This window comes from Hyperolius riggenbachi, chromosome 11 (assembly GCF_040937935.1).
Source record: "Hyperolius riggenbachi isolate aHypRig1 chromosome 11, aHypRig1.pri, whole genome shotgun sequence".
NCBI classification, from domain to species: domain Eukaryota; kingdom Metazoa; phylum Chordata; class Amphibia; order Anura; family Hyperoliidae; genus Hyperolius; species Hyperolius riggenbachi.
Window position 1 is genome coordinate 206,011,216 of NC_090656.1, and position 17,840 is coordinate 206,029,055.

The window sequence follows — 17,840 nt, forward strand, 5'->3', positions numbered from 1 at the left end:
CTTCAATTACGCTAACATTTCTCTTGTGTACTGTACTGTGGGTACGCTGAGTAACACATATTTAAAATTAACCCCTTACCTCTCATAATTCCATAGTTACCCATAGTAACCCAAATTTTTGCAAAAAAAGACAGAACTTTTTAATACATATGTCAAGAGGGTGTAATACTGTTAATTTTGAAAATATGGGCTTGTAATTAATGAAAGACGCAAAACTGAAAAAAAATGTACCTTTATTTCCAAATAAGATATAGGCACCATACATTGTACTACGGCAATATTTTAAACATTGCAATAACTGGAACAAATGGACAAATAAAATGTGTGGGTTTTAATTACGGTCAGGGCTGGGCCGAGGCATAGGCAAGAGAGGCTCCAGCCTCAGGGCGCAGTGTAGGGGGGGTGGGGCGCACAACTCACTCAGCTATCATTTTCCTATTGTGTTTGAAGCGGAGAGAAAAAAGAAAAGGGGATACATGGCAGTGACTGCAAACCAGATAGCTAGAGATTAAGGTGTTGGGGGCCCTGGGGCCAATCTTAGTCTAATATCAATCAGTGTGTGATGGCTGTGGTGGGAGGGATAGTGGGGTGCACTTTGGTGTCTCAGCCTTGGTTTCTGGAGGACCTTATCTCGGCCCTGATTACGGTAGCATGTATTATTTTGAAACTATAATGGCCGAAAACTGAGAAATAATGATATTTTTCAATTGTTTTTATTATTCCCGTTAAAATGCTTTTAGAATAAAATCATTTTTAGCAAAATGTACCACCCAAAGAAAGCCTAATTGGGGGTGAGAAAAAACAAGATAACGGAAAATTAAATACTTACCTACCGGTAATTTTACTTTCCTATTTATCTCCATGGCAGCACTACTACGGGTCTGCTCCGAACCCTGACCCCCACAGGAGTAGTCTGTATAAGTTTCTAGCCCTCCCCTAGTCATATGCTTTTTTAGTAGTCCCGTAACAGACTGTAGCGTAATATTGGGTGGGCCTCCGTGTGCTGCCATGGAGACAAATAGGAAAGGAAAATGACTGGTAGGAAAGTATTCAATTTTCCGTTTTCGTATCTGTCTCCCTAGCAGCACTACTACAGGATTTTCATATTATTTAGAAGGGGTGGGAATAAGTAAATGACACAAGAGGCAAATACACTGTTAACACTCATTTAATTATATGTCTTCCAGAAAACAAATAATAATATACATACGTTCTGTAATTCGAACAGTGTGGTGTTTTGTTCATACAAACAAATAATATAAAGTCAAGTTTCCGCAGAAGTAGCAACCGATAGGATCTCCATCCCAAATTGAACTGTGGATAGTGCCCCTGGATCCACTTTATAATGTGAGACGAAGGTACTGGTTGATGACCAATTCGCTGCTCGGCAGATTACTTCTGGTCTTACCTTCACCATTGCTGCCCAACTAGTCGCAATTGACCTAGTGGAATGTGCCGTCACTTGTTTAGGAGGAACCTGCCCCACAGTTTTGTAAGCCAGACCTATAGCCCTCACCAACCATGGTTCTGGTAGTTGCAGGTTGACCTCTTATGTACCCTACTGGAACTATGAAGAGCCTATCCGTCTAACGAATCTCCTCTGTCTTCATTATGTAGAGCTTCAGCAGTTCTGGAACATTTAAAGAGTTTGGGTTCTCCGCCTGAGACTCCGAGAAAGTAGGCAAACTCCACTCCTGATTGAAATGAAAGGAACTAGATACTTTCGGTATAAATTCCTCTACTGGTCTTAAAGTGACTCTGTAACTGTATTACTGCATAACCCATTAGAGGGAAGAGTAGTAGAACAAAGTAAATACCTGAAACAGATCCTGAAACAACTGTCAGATATTGGGCTCACCAGAGGGGTACACACTGCACCTAAAGAATAGCACAGATAACCTCTGAGTAAGGCAAATGTATCTCACCGGGTTCTTGCAGATTTGCTGTGCAGCCTCTTACCAACACTCCTGTCAGCGTGTTGTTTCCCCAGCGTCTGGTGCACAGCGAGCAGAGCGATGGCGTCCTAGAAGTAGGCTGGACCCTCTGACGCGCTTCCTGCCACCAGGAGCCCCGTGCACCACTCAGAAGGATCTGAAGTCACACTTCCGCTCTAGACGCGGAAGCGCTGTGCTTCTCAATGTGAAGCTCATCCCTCGTCGCTGCCCAATCGAAATGACGCGCCGATTTACAGCCCCAGCCCCAGACCATCGTCTCCCCAGAAAGACCAGCAGAAAGAGGGGAGTTATTATCCGCCCTCATCCGTTTAGGATCATCAGTGGGAACTACACATTTCTTACAGCGCCCAAGCTGTGAGGACATAGCAGGGAATGGCAAAAATAAAAGGTAAAACAAGCAACATAAAAAACAAAAAACAAAGATCCAGTCCTGTGGAGCGGACGGAAGAAAAAAAGCATGTGACTAGGGGAGGGCTAGAAATGTATACAGACCAGTCCTGTGGGGGTCAGGGGGCGGAGCTGACCCATAGTAGTGCTGCCAGGGAGACAGATAGGAAATAGATTGTTTTGTTGTGATAAGTATTAATAACGTTATAAGTGAATGAATGTAAGGAGCGCTGAAAGGAGAAAATTGCTCTGGTACAGAGGGGGGAAACCCCTCAAAAGAGTGAAGTGGTTAAACTACCAGCAAGCAAGAAAATACTCAAAATTATTTTAAGATACTTTTTCAACTACTTTTTAGTGCTTTTCCCATTGCAAAGTGCTAAAAAATGACGTTAAAAAGAAGTTGAAAAATGATCTCCTAGGAGAGAACTCAGGAGGAAAAGTTAATTGCATATGAGCTTGTATATTTTACCTTTCTTAAGTGCCAGTTTACTCTGTTTTGAATAAATTACATAGTTACACAGCATTTTCAAAACACCATCCTGAACCCACACATATCCCAGATGATTACAAGGCCTGGGCCAATTAGCCTCAAAAGGGAAACATTCCTTCCCGACTCCAGGGGGCTCTGTATCTACTATGGGCACCATTATGCATACTGCTAATAAGCTATATTTCCCACACTTAGGAATATTAATGAATTTACAAAAAATGGCCAAATTCAATGAAAAAAAAAATTATATATATATATATATATATATATATATATATATATATATATATATATATACACACACACACACACACACACACACACACACACACACACACACACACACACACACACACACACACACACACACACACAGTAGGTTGCAAAAGTATTCGGCCCCCTTGAAATTTTCCACATTTTGTCATATTACTGCCACAAACATGAATCAATTTTATTGGAATTCCACATGAAAGACCAACACAAAGTGGTGTACACATGAGAAGTGGAACGAAAATCATACATGATTCCAAACATTTTTTACAAATAAATAACTGCAAAGTGGTGTGTGCATAATTATTCAGCCCCCTTTGATCTGAGTGCAGTCAGTTGCCTATAGACATTGCCTGATGAGTGCTAATGACTAAATAGAGTGCACCTGTGTGTAATCTAATGTCAGTACAAATACAGCTGCTCTGTGAGGGCCTCAGAGGTTGTCTAAGAGAATATTGGGAGCAACAACACCGTGAAGTCCAAAGAACACACAAGACAGGTCAGGGATAAAGTTATTGAGACATTTAAAGCAGGCTTAGGCTACAAAAAGGTTTCCAAAGCCTTGAACATCCAGCGGAGCACTGTTCAAGCGATCATTCAGAAATGGAAGGAGTATGGCACAACTGTACACCTACCAAGACAAGGCCATCCACCTAAACTCACAGGCCAAACAAGGAAAGCGCTGATCAGAAATGCAGTCAAGAGGCCCATGGTGACTCTGGACGAGCTGCAGAGATCTACAGCTCAGGTGGGATACTCTGTCCATAGGACAACTATTAGTCATGCACTGTACAAAGTTGGCCTTTATGGAAGAGTGGCAAGAAGAAAGGCATTGTTAACAGAAAGCATAAGAAGTCCCGTTTGCAGTTTGCCACAAGCCATGTGGGGGACACAGAAACCATGTGGAAGAAGGTGCTCTGGTCAGATGAGACCAAAATGGAACTTTTTGGCCAAAATGCAAAACGCTATGTGTGGCAGAAAACTAACACTGCACATCACTCTGAACACACCATCCCCACTGTCAACTATGGTGGCAGCATCATGCTCGGGGGGTGCATCTCTTCAGCAGGGACAGGGAAGCTGGTCAGAATTGATGGGAAGATGGATGGAGCCAAATACAGGGTAAACTTGGAAGAAAACCTCTTGGAGACTGCAAAAGACTTGAGACTGAGGCGGAGGTTCACCTTCCAGCAGGACAATGACCCTAAACATAAAGCCAGGGCAACAATGGAATGGTTTAAAACAAAACATATCTATGTGTTAGAATGGCCCAGTCAAAGTCCAGATCTAAATCCAATCAAGAATCTGTGGCAAGATCTGAAAACTGCTGTTCACAAACGCTGTCCATCTAATCTGACTGAGCTGGAGCTGTTTTGCAAAGAAGAATGGGCAAGGATTTCAGTCTCTAGATGTGCAAAGCCTAGATGAGACATACCTTAAAAGACTGGCAGCTGTAATTGCAGCAAAAGGTGGCTCTACAAAGTATTGACTCAGGGGGCCGAATAATTACGCACACCCCACTTTGCAGTTATTTATTTGTAAAAAATGTTTGGAATCATGTATGATTTTCATTCCACTTCTCACGTGTACACCACTTTGTATTGGTCTTTCACATGGAATTCCAATAAAATTGATGCATGTTTGTGGCAGTAATGTGAAAAAATGTGGAAAACTTCAAGGGGGCCGAATACTTTTGCAACCCACTGTATATATAGAATAGTCTACAATATTTGTTCAATTAGAATGTCAGAAACCAGATCCAATTGAAGTTCGATCTGGATTTCAACCTCCTTATATTCACATACATTTGAATTACTGCATTTTTTGGACTATAAAGCCTCATCTACACGGTACAATTTTCCATCAGATCAGCCGGTGATCTGATAAGAAATTGCATCGTGAGTAGGCATCCAAATTGTTTCTGATCAATTTTGCGATAGATTTTGCATTGATAAGTACCTAAAATCTATTGCAATCTGATTTGACCGGTTGGAAATTATCTAATAGATCCGTCTATCTGATAGAAAATTGTACCAAAAGTGGGGGGAAAAGTCCCTGCGTCTTATAGTCCAAATGCAGGGAGTTCCTGATTTTTGAATGCCTGCCAATACGAGCCTCCAAGCCGCCCCAAAGTCGGATACTCCCTGTACTGTGCCCATGCAGAGGTGGACAAATGGGGGACACAGGGCGGCACAAAGGGCCATAGAGGAGGACACAAGGGGGACACAAAGGGACAGAGAGGAGGACACAAGGAGGACAGAGGTGAACACATGAGGGACACAGGAGGAAACAAGGGGGGCAGAGGAGGACATGAGAGGTACAAGGGGGGCATGAGGTACATTTGATTTGTGTGTGTTTGCAAATGTTTCTGTTTTCTGATCCACAAATTACATGCATATTCAAGTGAACATTGAGGCTGGGTGCACACATAACGTAAAACGCTGCGTTTTATGTCAAGTTTCATTTTATCTTGTGTGCATTTTTTTGGTTTCGGTGCATTTGCGATAGCATTTTTTTTTTACCGCAGATGCGTTTTACAAGCGTTTTGCGAGTGTTTTAATGCTTTTGCGGTTTGCATATGCGTTTTGTATGCGTTTTTCTTTTGCGTTTAATGCAAATCACTAGGAAGACAACAGGAAGCGGAAATGCAGTACATCATAAAACATTTTTTTCCAAAAATGTATAGAAAACCACATGGGAAACTCATACCATTGCCTTTCTATTTTTGAAGATTATGCAACAAAACCAGTGGTTTTTAAAAAGCATATGCGTTTCTGATATGCATTTTTTCCTGCGGCCAATAGTCTTCCATTAGCAGCAAAAACGCAGCGTTTTCCGTAATGCTAGCGTATCTGCTATGTGTGCACCTAGCCTAAAGCTAAAATGATTACATTTCCTCTTTCTTCCATTATTTATCTTCCTCCTCAGGGCTCCCAGTACTGGGTATGATCACCAGTGACCCAACGATAGGAGAGTATGGAAAACCCCTGACTCTAAATTGGCATGTGACCGGCTGTGACCTCAACAACATCACTAAAGTCACCTGGGCTGATGGTGGAGGAAAGCCGGTGAAAGGAATACAGAACGAGACACGAGGCCCAGGAGAATCACTGGACTGTACGCTGATGATAACACCTACTGCAGAGGATTATGGGAGAATCTATACCTGTAGTGTACATTACAAGGATATTTATATACCATTTACAAGAAATGTGACATTAAGGCTTCCAGGTAAGAGCCCATATATCAGCACATGCCTGTGAAAAAAAAACCACTCATATGAAGGTGAAACATCTGAGACTTGCTGCACACAACATGCTCTATGTTGTCATATCCTGTAAGCTTCAGAAACACTGCAGTTAATATCCTTATTATGAATGGATATAGGAAAAATGTGGGACATAACATATCTTTTGTGCACTTTTTACATGCATTGATTTAAAGTAAACCTGTCACAACAAATCTCAGTTTGTAAGAACAGTAATTCTCCCCTTGGAACATACATGCAAAAATGGTGCCAAAAAATTAGGCCGCAGGGTGAAATCCTCCAGGCATCCGTAAACTCAGGAGAAAAACATACTTTTGCTTCCTGCTATTACTGGCGGCTGAAATATGCTGTTTTTACAGTAATTTGGGTGTCAGGAGCACAACAGGGGGCGGGCACGGCTGAACTGCGCATGTGCTGACGGGGCATGACTGGCCGGATTACCGGCTCAGGTAATGGCAGAATGGAGGGGCCAAGGAGGGGACGGCAAGGGACTTTATGGACCTCATGGGGCAGGAGAAAGCCTCTCAGGTATACTTTAAAAGATCTCAGGTACACTTTAAATGCAGATATAGAGTTTGCCATAACTACTTCCCTAGAGAAGATATTCCAGATTTTAACCACTTCCACTGTGAAGGACCCCTTTCTAAATAGATGGCAAAACTTTTTTTCTTTCAGACGCAGATCATGTCCCCTTGTTTGTTGTACAACCCTAGGGACAAAAAGCTCATCTGCCAAGCTTTTGCATTGCCTTCTGATGTTTTTACACATTAATCAGATCACCTATCAGCCCCCTTTTTCCAAGATAAATAAGCCCGGTTTGTGCAACCTTTCTTGGTAAGTGAGATCTTACATCCCTCTGATTAATTTAGTTGCCTCTCTTTTTACCTGTTCTATAAGGTCAATGTCAATTCTATAGTCTATAGTCTATAAAAAATGTTTTAATAGCGCCCACTTTAACGGTCAATAGCAAAGCTCCCTGAACGTGCTAGAAACACCAAAATATGCATGGTATAAGTATAGCAAAGCTCAGAGCATTTCTAAATTTGGCTCCAAGGCTCCCCATTTAGTCTATTAACAGAACCAAACTTAAAGATGTTTTTGCTCTACCTATACTTAGTATAGCTAGAGCTGGCGGCGAGGAGCAGTGTGTGTGTCGGCGGGTGTGCAACGGAGATCTTCAATCAAGCTCATTAGAGGATATTGGTGTGGGATATTTCCAAGGATGTTGCTGTGGGAACATTTTTTTAAAGGTACGGGTAAGTATTTATGGTTAATTTAAAATAATAGAGGACTTTTTTCATTGTCGGGTTTTATTTAATTTAATCCTCTTACTAACATTTGTATAGCGCTCTTCTCCTGTTGGACTCAAAGCGCTCAAGAGCTGCGGACACTAGGGGCGTGCTGAAATGTACACCCTGCAGTGTTAGTAAGTCTTGCCCATGGACTTCTTACTGAATAGGTACTGACCCTAGCCAGGATTTAAACCCTGGTCTCCCATCTCAAAGTCAGAGCCCTTAACCAGTACACTATCCCTTTGTGGAAAGGGGTGAGGGGTATTATGTACCTTTATACTCATTTCTCCTGGGGAGGGGGTTGGCATTTGGGGGTCCCCTTCTTAAATGGGACTCCCAGATGCCACCATGAAACCCCCAGGGAGTCATCAGCCCCCACCTCCTCCTGGGGCACCAGAGGTGGGGAAGAGCCCCTTGTCCATGGATTGGACAAGGGATTTAGAGGAGAGGGGGTGGCTTGGCTGCCCCTCTCCTCCAGAGACCCCATACCATGGACCATATGGGCTGGTATAGCTCAGAGTGCAAAGCCCCATGCAGCCGGTGCTCAGCATTCTGGCTATCCCAGCCTGCATGGGGGACAAGGGGTTAAATCCAATAAATAATAATAATACTAAAGAGGCTTGGGAGGGGGTCCCCATGTCATTTTTTTTATATTTCCCACACTCTAAACATATATTTTCCTTTTGATCCCACTGTCACTCTGCAAATTTGGTGTTTCTGGCATGTACAGGGGCTTTGCTATTAATTGCTAAAGTGGGCGGCCAGTGACTTTAATGTAAAAAATGGGAACGCAAATTCTTAACAAAAAAATTGTGTTAAATGCAAACAGCGAACAGGCAAAGTTTGCTAGGAACTGTCTGCCGTGGAACAGTTCTGGCCATCTCTAATTGCAACTGTAAAATGACTGTATTGCTATCCCTCGCCAGAGGTTTGCAATATTTGACTTTGTTGATTTCTAGCAGTGAAATTTGAAATGAGCAGTTTTTACAAGTCACAGTTATATATTTAATTAGCTAATCAAAGATCAGTAACAAAATATTTTCAATCAATAGTCTCTGCTGTGCCATCTTCTGTAGTTGGTGATGTTCTGCTCCCATCTTAAGTTGTTAGTTATGATCATGCCGAGGAAGAGAACACAAAGATGTATGTCTGCTCTGAAGAGAGAGAAGTCCGTTCTCATTTCCTCTAGCTTCACTGTAAAGGCCGTGAGTGCTGACTGGCAGGACGAGATACTCTGCATTATTTGCTTCAGGGAAGGTGGTGGCGCCTCAACGTCAGTACTCATGGTTGCCATCTTGGGACTTGTATCTAAACTTGCGTAGTTATGCAGCTGCCTCGGAGCTGTGTCTGGCCATGTGGAATCTATGTCTGCAGGTTACTGGGGGAAAGTGCAGGATTTTCAGGTGGTATGCACAGCTGGGTTTATCCGTAAATTTATTTTTTCAGATACAAGAGCAGAAGTTCCTCCTCTGCACGTCCTACTCCATCCACTTATGGTCACGCCCAGTCCTAGATGAGAATTTAGGTAGAGGGACCTGGCTGGCATAGGAATTTTGTGGTGTCAAATAACTTTGTTCAAATAACTAAAATATCGCACCAGGTTGTGAGCAATGTTTCGAGCACACCTGGTGCAACGCTTTAGGGGCCGTTATAGTCGCACCCGGTGCAACATTTTGCGCGCACTGCGCATCGCTAAATTTTTGCACGCGTATTATCACGTGCGAAGTGTCTTTATGGGTGGTAAGGGGCTTTTCACAGGCGTGATAACACTTAGCAACCTTTTGTGAATCAAGCCCTTTGTGGGCTAACCAGCAAGTAAGAGTAGAAACACCCTCATTGTCATTTCTTGAAAAGTAGGCATTAGAGCTGGTTCACACAGAAGTTTTGTTGGCATTAAACTCAGCATTTAAAAGTAACATTTTTAGGGATCTACTGCCATCTCATGCAAGTAAATGGGAACATTTAATACAAGCTTTTGCAGGCTTTTATGAAAGCCTAGTAGTTAATCCCTGTTGCAAAAGGAAATTATCAAGCGCTACTCGTAGGTGCAATAAATCGAGCTGCCAGAGGTAGTTCCAATCCAAAGTGGAGCTGCATAAACTGTATACGTAAACCTCAGCGCTATTCAATCGCCCCAATCCTTCTCCTGCAGCCTGCAGACACTGAGTGCTCAACAAAGATATACAGTGTCCGCCACCATAGGACAAAACAATATGCCAGGCTCAGTAGGATTTTGTTCACAGGGGGTAAAAAATGTTTTTTTATTTCACACAATGGTAAAATTATAAACAAAACAACTTACATTGTGGGCCCATGCACACTGGACCCACTTGCATAGAGATCGCTCATAAGGTTCTTGCACTGAATAAAAATTCTAAGTGCACCTTATTACTTAAGGATGATGTGTTTGGAGTTAGCCCGTCTCTCCTTCCCTACCAGGTTTCGGCTCTATGCCGTAATCATATCCCCTGATGACGGCATAGAGCCGAAACCTAGTAGGGAAGGAGAGACGGGCTAACTCCAAACACATCATCCTTAATTAAGTAATAAGGTGCACTTAGAATTTTTATTAAGTGCAAGAACCTTATGAGCGATCTCTATGCAAGTGGGGCCAGTGTGCATGGGCCCACAATGTAAGTTGTTTTGTTTATAATTTTACCATTGTGTGAAATAAAAAAACATTTTTTACCCCCTGTGAACAAAATCCTACTGAGCCTGGCATATTGTTTTGTCCTATGGTGGCGGACACTGTATATCTTTGTTGAGCACTGGGCGTCTGCAGGCTGCAGGAGAAGGATTGGGGCGATTTGAATAGCGCTGAGGTTTACGTATATAGTAGTTAATCCCAGCATCTCATCTCCTCTCAAAAGCAACATGCAGCTTCTAGAAGGAGTTTGAAAGCCAGCAAAAGCCAGTGAAAGCCAATGAAAGCCCATAAAAGCCTAGCCTTTCCCTATACTTCCTGCAAAAGCCACCAAAAGCCCAAAAAACGCAACTCTTATGAAAGCCATTAAAAACCTTCAAAAGCCATTAAAAGCTTAGCTGTTAAACGCTGGCATTCTTAAAAAAAACAAAAACAACAACACGTGTTCATGTTTGTGTCGGCAGGTGAACGCATGGTGTGTTTTACCCGCCCCCTATACAACATCATGGAGCCAAACTTTGACCTCTTAACTCACAGTCAGCAGACACATGGCAGCCATTCAGCATACCCTCACTCCCGGACCCCCTATAAAAATGCTAACTCGGCAGCCACTTTAGGCTCATTATGAGGCTCCTGTGTGAGTGAGAGCAGGGAGAAAGCTGCTGGGGAGATAAGGAAAGCATTAGCTAGGCCTATGTTCTGGGTCCTTACTGACCTACTTGCTAAGAAAGCACCACAAATAGCCCTTTTGAGGGTTGTCACGTTGTTCTCCTGTTTTTTGTTTTGTTTTGTTTTTTATTGCATTTCTCTGTGTGTGACAGTCTAAAGCCCACTGAAATCCAGAGTTGTGCACACTACTGCTATTGTTGCCACATTAACAAGCATGCATAGTACCCCTTCAGTACATTTTATTCACTGTTTTCTGATTGTACAATTGCAGCTGTCTGTGTGTGACAGTCCACAGGTCACAAACTTTACAGCAGGTGTGCACACTACTTCTATTGGTGGCACAGTACCTTGCAAGCACTGTACCACACATAAATAAGTGCATTTCTTTTTTCTGTTTTCTGATTGACAATTGCAGTTGTCTGTGTGTGACAGTCCAACCTTGTGCAAATGGAGTCTTGCACGCTGTCCTGGCTGCAGAGAGACCCTTGTATAAAAAGGCTCAAGGACAAGGTCATGTATTGGGTGGCAACGCTACTAGACCCTCGGTAGAAGCACAAAGTGGCGGAAATATTGCCAAATTACCAAAAGCCAGAAAGGATGCAGCATTTTCAAAACAGCTTGCAAACTATGCTGTACAATGCATTTAAGAGTGATGTCACAGCAGGATGGTAATCTAACAGGTGAAGAGGTGAAAGTAATCCTTCTCCCACGGCAACACGGCGAGGACAGGCTGCTTTACTGATGTGTTGGGGTGATGGCGGACATGCAGACCTTTTTTAGTCCAATGCATCACTACAGCCCTTCGGAATCCACCCTCAGAAAACACCTTGACCGACAGGAAGTGGATTACCTGGCCTTAACTGCGGATATTGACACTCTGAGGAGCGATGAACTCCTGGACTACTGGGTGTGCAGGCTTGACCTGTGGCCAGAGCTGTCACAATTTGTCATCAAACTTTTGGCTTGCCCTGCCTCAAGCGTCCTGTCAGAAAGGACCTTCAGCGCAGCAGGAGGGATTGTCACTGACAAGAGAAGTCGCCTAGATCCTAGGTTCTCAACATGTGGTACACGTACCCCAGGGGGTACTTCTGATGGTTCCAGGGGGTACTCGGGCTTGATGTACTTGACCAAGAATAACAAATTTAGAGTTTTAGAAAATGACAAATCTTATTTTAAAAACACCAAATTAGTGTTTGAAGTAATTAAAAGCAATAGTAAATGCTTGGAAATTGTTCAGAACCAATTATCATATACTACAATTAAATATATATTTATCAAGGGGTACTTGTGATAATGTTTACTATGCTGGGGGTACTTGGTGAGTACGGGGTTTTAAAAGGGGTACATACCAATAAAATGTTGAGAAACACTGGCCTAGATCACCTGACATTTATTAAGATGAATGAGGCATGGATCCCAGAGGGTTACTGCCTGCCAGAAGACTTGTGACTCAGTCCTCACACAGCTGTCTTTTTTTTTCTCTGCACAGAGCATGACTTGCGTGTCTTCTCCACCAACTAGAGTCCAAGCTGCAATGTTTTTGAACATGTTCTCTAGGTAAATCCTGAATCTTTCAGGCTGCTGCTAGAGCAGCAGCTGCTACAATACCCGATTGTTCAGGCATGAGTACATGCCTAATTTTTCTGGCCTCTGGTGCTGCACTGTGGCTGCAACAACAACAAAAAATGGCATGTACATGTGTCAATTCCCTTTCGTGATTATTACCTTGTCGTGACGGGGCTTGCGTATCACAATGAAGCAATGACCTATATGAGTGTGTTGGTGGTTGTGCCAACCAAGATGATAAAGTCGTTGTTTCATTGTGGACAGACTAAATTTGATTGGCTGGATAAGTTTTGGCAAAAACAAATATTTTTTTATGGTCATCTCAGGTGATTAATAAAGTCTACAAGGCCAACACTGGGCCCACGCTGCAGAATCAGTGTTTTCTCTGTCACTTTATTATTATTGAACTACCTCCGCTTGCCCATAAGGGCTGGAAAACCGCCATCACCTGCACTCTAAAGAACATACGCACCAGTACACAAAGATTGCCGCCATAAGGACTAACATTTATGTTCTGAGAGTGTCAACTATTGACAACTCTTTGTGGTTGTTTGCCGGGCGTTAAATGGTGAATTTGGTCTGTCAGAATTTGGTCTGTCACTGTGAATTGGACCTAACCCTTACACTACCTGATTTATGTATACACATGCTAAACGTTTAAAATCACTTTATTCCACCAATTTAGGAGTGTAATGTGATATCTGCCCTTTAGCGATTAAAACATGAATCTTCATCACCTACGTAATTTTCCATGGGACTTTTACCATGTTAACCCCTCCTGCATGCCACGATCCAGGTGGTAGGCCCCTTGAAACAACTTTTCCATCACTTTTGTGGCCAGAAAGAGTCCCTGTAGGTTTTAAAATTTGCCTGCTCATTGAAGTCTATGGGGGTTCGCCTGTTCGTAAACTTTTATGAAAGTTCGAATTCCAAGTGCGCGAACCCAAAATTTTATGTTTGGGCCATCTCTACTGAGCAGAAGCTCAGCAGAAGCCCATGTGAACCAGCCCTTAATCTCCTGGGATAGCAATGAAATGTTTTCAGGGTACAGTAACAGAGACTCGTCTTAAGGTAGCCATACACTGGTCGATTTGCCATCAGATTCGACCAAAAGATAGGTCCCTCTCTGATCGAATCTGATCAGAGAGGGATCGTATGGCTGCCTTTACTGCAAACAGATTGTGAATCGATTTCAGCATGAAACCGATCACAATCTGTGGAGCTGCCGTTGCCGCCGCTGCCACCTGCCCGCCAGCTATACATTACCTGATCTGGCCGGCGCAACTCCCCCAGTCTCAGCTGTCTTCTCCTCCTCGCTGGTCTCCGGTTCGGCTGGCTTGCTTCACTGAACTTCCTGTCCAGGGGAAGTTTAAACAGTAGAGGGCGCTCTACTGTTTAAACTTCCTGCCGGGACAGGAAATTCAGTGAACCTGGAGCCTGGAACGGAGAAGAAAACAGCAGAGACCGGGGGAGTCGCGCTGGCCAGAACAGGTAATGTATCTCCGCTGTATTGCGTCAGTCGTCGGGCATGTGAACGCCGCTATCGACGCACTCCCGACCCGCCGACGATCGAGAAAAATCTTCTGCAGGGACGGATCGACGGGAATCGACAGGAATGATTGATTTGGGATGGAAATCGATTGTTCTGTCAGCGTTTGCACGACGATTTCACAGCAGATTTGATCACAGTGATCGAATCTGCTGTATATCGGCTGGAAAATCGTTAGGTGTATGGGCCCCTTTACTGTCAAGATTTGAGTCATGGGCCGAACCTGCAATTTTTGGTTCGTGAACCGGTTCGCGAACTTCCGCGAAAGGTTCGGTTTGCGCAAACTTTCGCGAACCGCAATAGACTTCAATGGGGAGGCGAACTTTCTTTGAAAAATTTTTGATTGCTGATTGGAAAAATTATAGAAAAGATGTTTCATGGGGTCTAATACCTGGAGGAAGACATAGTTGAGTAAAATACACATCAAAAGTCCCAGAAAAAAATCTGGATTTAATACAAAGCCGTATTTTAAGGTCAGAAATCTCATTGAATGTTCAATTGCAGGCCTACACTACTTTATGACATCAGTACTCAGTATTTACAGCATATTATATGCAACCAGCATTTTTTTTTTACTAGACCAGCATTGGAAGGGTTAAACACAGAGGTTTAAAGTTCCGTGGAGAGATATGCAGAAGTTCAGATAGATACATTTTAACTAAATAGAATGTAACAAGTTATAAATGTTACACATTCTTTGGCTGTTCTCCAGCTCCTCAGTCAGAGAGATGAGTCACATTCAACACTTAGATACATTTATGTAAACAAAATGTATCTATGTCAGCTTCGGATGCGTCTACAGAAATCTAAAGGAACTTTAAAGCTGTGTGTAACCCTTCCAATGCTGGTCTAGAAAAAAAAAATGCTGGTTGCATATAATATACTGTAAATAATGTTTTAGAGCAAAGTTGAAATGCAGGGTTATATTCCGCTTAGAGGGCTGGTGCACACCGAGCGGCTTTTTGGGCGTTTTCAGATCCGCTTGCGGCTGCGGATCTGCTTGGTCAATGTATCTCAATGGGGTGGTGCACACCAGAGCGGCAGGCGTTTTGCAGAAACGAAAAATGCCTGGGTGAGGCATTTTTTGGATTTCGGATGCGTTTCTGCCTCAATGTTAAGTATAGGAAAAACGCAAACCGCTCTGAAAAACGGCACTTCAGAGCGGTTTGCCAGGCGGTTTTGTTACAGAAGCTGTTCAGTAACAGCTTTACTGTAACAATATATAAAATCTACTATACTGAAATCCGCAGCAGCAATCCGCAAAACGCTAGCAAAACGCCATAGAAAAATAAAAAAAAGCGTTTAAAAATCTGCTAGCATTTTGCGGATCTGCTAGCGGGTTTTGGTGTGCACCAGCCCTAAATGAGTTACCTACCGCACACTGAGACCTGGGTTCAATTCCCAGCCACGGAATGTAAGATGTCTTTTGAAATACTACAATTCCCTGGAAAATGAGACCCTCCTCCCTCCGGGAGGAGGGCGTGAGGGAGAGAGGATAAGGAATAACAATCAGCTAGGAACAAATCTACAAAATCCTAACTAAACTCTCCCTAGCAGAGTCTGTCAGCAGCTGTCCCTTAACTAATTACTGGAGGCAGATGAGTGAGTAAAACGACAGGAGAACCTTGCCTTTTATAAGGGGGGGTGGGGCTCCAAGAGTGAGTGCAGTCTGATTGGTGACAATGTGCCTGCTGACTGTGATGTAGAGGGTCAAAGTTCTGCTCAATGGAGTATTATGGGGCGAATCGAACGTCCGCAAAAGTTTGCCTTCGCCAGCGAACGTGAACCACCTAAAGTTCGCCTGGAACCGTTCGCGGGCAAACCGTTCAGCCCATCTCTAGTTGAGAGCCCTTGAAGACTAAACCCATTAGGAGGAGAGGGAGGTCATGGTCAGACCACACAGCTTGAATGTGTTTAAGAAATAGGAGGGCTGGAGCTAGATTAGAGGAGATTAGGATGTGATTGATTTTGGTGTATGAGTTGTAAATAGGTGAGTGACTATCCTCTTCTGGACCTCTACAGTTCCCTGCACTCATCCACTAGAGGTCTTCTCTGAGAACAGAATTAAATTTGATTCTTTGTTGTTTGGAAAGCTTATCAGGGGAAGTCCCATACTTATTCAGGTGTTAATTTAACTACTTGCCGACTGGCTGACGCCAATGGGCGTGGCCACGGCGGCAGCCCCAGGACCGCCTAACTCCAATTTGGCATCAAGTCCTGGGGCTCTAATTTGCATGAGATCGCGCGCACATCTCATGCTCGGAGGGCGGAGCTCCGCCCCCTCTTAAGTCTCCGAGTGGCTATTGCCACTCGGGAGACTGTTAGATGGCGTGACCGCCGTCTATTTACTTGTACGGTGCTGCGATCAGCAGCAGCGCTGTACTGGGGACAGCCGTGTGACACGGCTGTCCCTCTAGGGGACAAGAGAGCGATCAGCTGTCATAGGCAGAAGCCTATGACAGCTGATCGCATGATTGGCTGGGTGCAGGGAGGGAGTGAGGGAATAACAAAAAAAAAAGCATATTTTGTTTTAAAAAACGGAGATAAATATTTATTGGGGGGGGAAAGGGGGGGATCACTCGTGTGCTGTGTTGTGCGGTCCTGCAGCTTGGCCTTAAAGCTGCAGTGGCCATTTTAGTTAAAATGTGCCTGGTCTTTAGGGGGTTTTACGACTGTGGGCCTCAAGTGGTTAAAGTAATATTAAAGTCCACATACCAAATTAATTGGATATTAAGAGAAGTTTTTTTTTGGTTTTTTTTGGAAATAAGTAGAACAGTGAAAAAAACTTTCTCGGGGGTGAATAACTATTGACAATGCAAATCTCTTTTCCACTTAGTTTTCCCAACATAGTAAGGTATCTACCAGGAAGGTTCAATTTCTTTTTTGGAGATCTCTATGGGAAGATATTTGTGGAGCAAAGTAATAAAAAGCAGGCATGGGATTGCATTTAAAGTGAGATTCTTGTAGGCATACAGTAATCCAAACAAAGCTTTCCTCTCTCTTCCCACCAGCATTAAAGTCATCAACATTATGGAAAATCACTTTTAACACCATTATATATAGTGAGGAAGCTAAGCATAGAGTACACCCTGCAAATTACATTCAGTATGAGAATGAAAACCAGAAAATCATACTGTTCAACTGTAAGAAGATAACAAATAAACAACAACCCAAAAAGTAACTGTAACATATGTAGCCTCTCCCCCAGGAGGTGGGTAAGAGAAGTAGGAGAATCTGATTTAGAGTCACCTATCTTCTTGAGTGGAGGCAACATTGGTTACTAATAGAGATGGCCCAAACAGTTCGCTGGCGTGCAGAATTCTGCGTACATTGGCTGTTCGCATTTGCGGCGAACATTTGGCGTGTTCGATTCGCCCCTATACATCATCATTGAACTAAACTTTGACCCATTACCTCACCGTCTGCAGACAAATGGCAGCCAATCAGCTAGCACCCCTTCCTGGATCCCCCCCCTCTCTCCTCCCTATGGAAAATAAGTTGTGGTGACCATATTGGATTAATTATCTGCTGGCTGCTGACTGTAAGTGAGAGCAGGGTCAGACTTTCTGCAGATAGGAAGGGAAAGCTTAGGCCTGTGCACTTGTTCGTCACTAACTGTGAAAGCAAACAGCCGTTTTGAGGGCTAGCACATCGGTCGCCTGTGTTTTTTTTTGTGTGTGACACTTCACAGCCCACTGACACCCAGAGCTGTGTGCACAATACTGCTGTTGCCTCATTAAGTTGCATGCA

The 17,840-nt window shown here is 43.4% G+C and overlaps 1 protein-coding gene across 7 annotated transcripts in view; it reads left to right on the forward strand.

Annotated features, from left to right (window-relative positions):
- LOC137538195 (uncharacterized) overlaps positions 1-17,840 on the forward strand; it is a 124,510-nt gene that overhangs the window by 82,176 nt on the left and 24,494 nt on the right. For all 7 annotated transcript variants that reach the window (XM_068260224.1, XM_068260226.1, XM_068260225.1 and 4 more), the window contains one exon: positions 6,031-6,333. In XM_068260224.1, the coding sequence (XP_068116325.1) occupies positions 6,031-6,333 (303 nt within the window). The remainder of the gene's footprint in view (positions 1-6,030; positions 6,334-17,840) is intronic.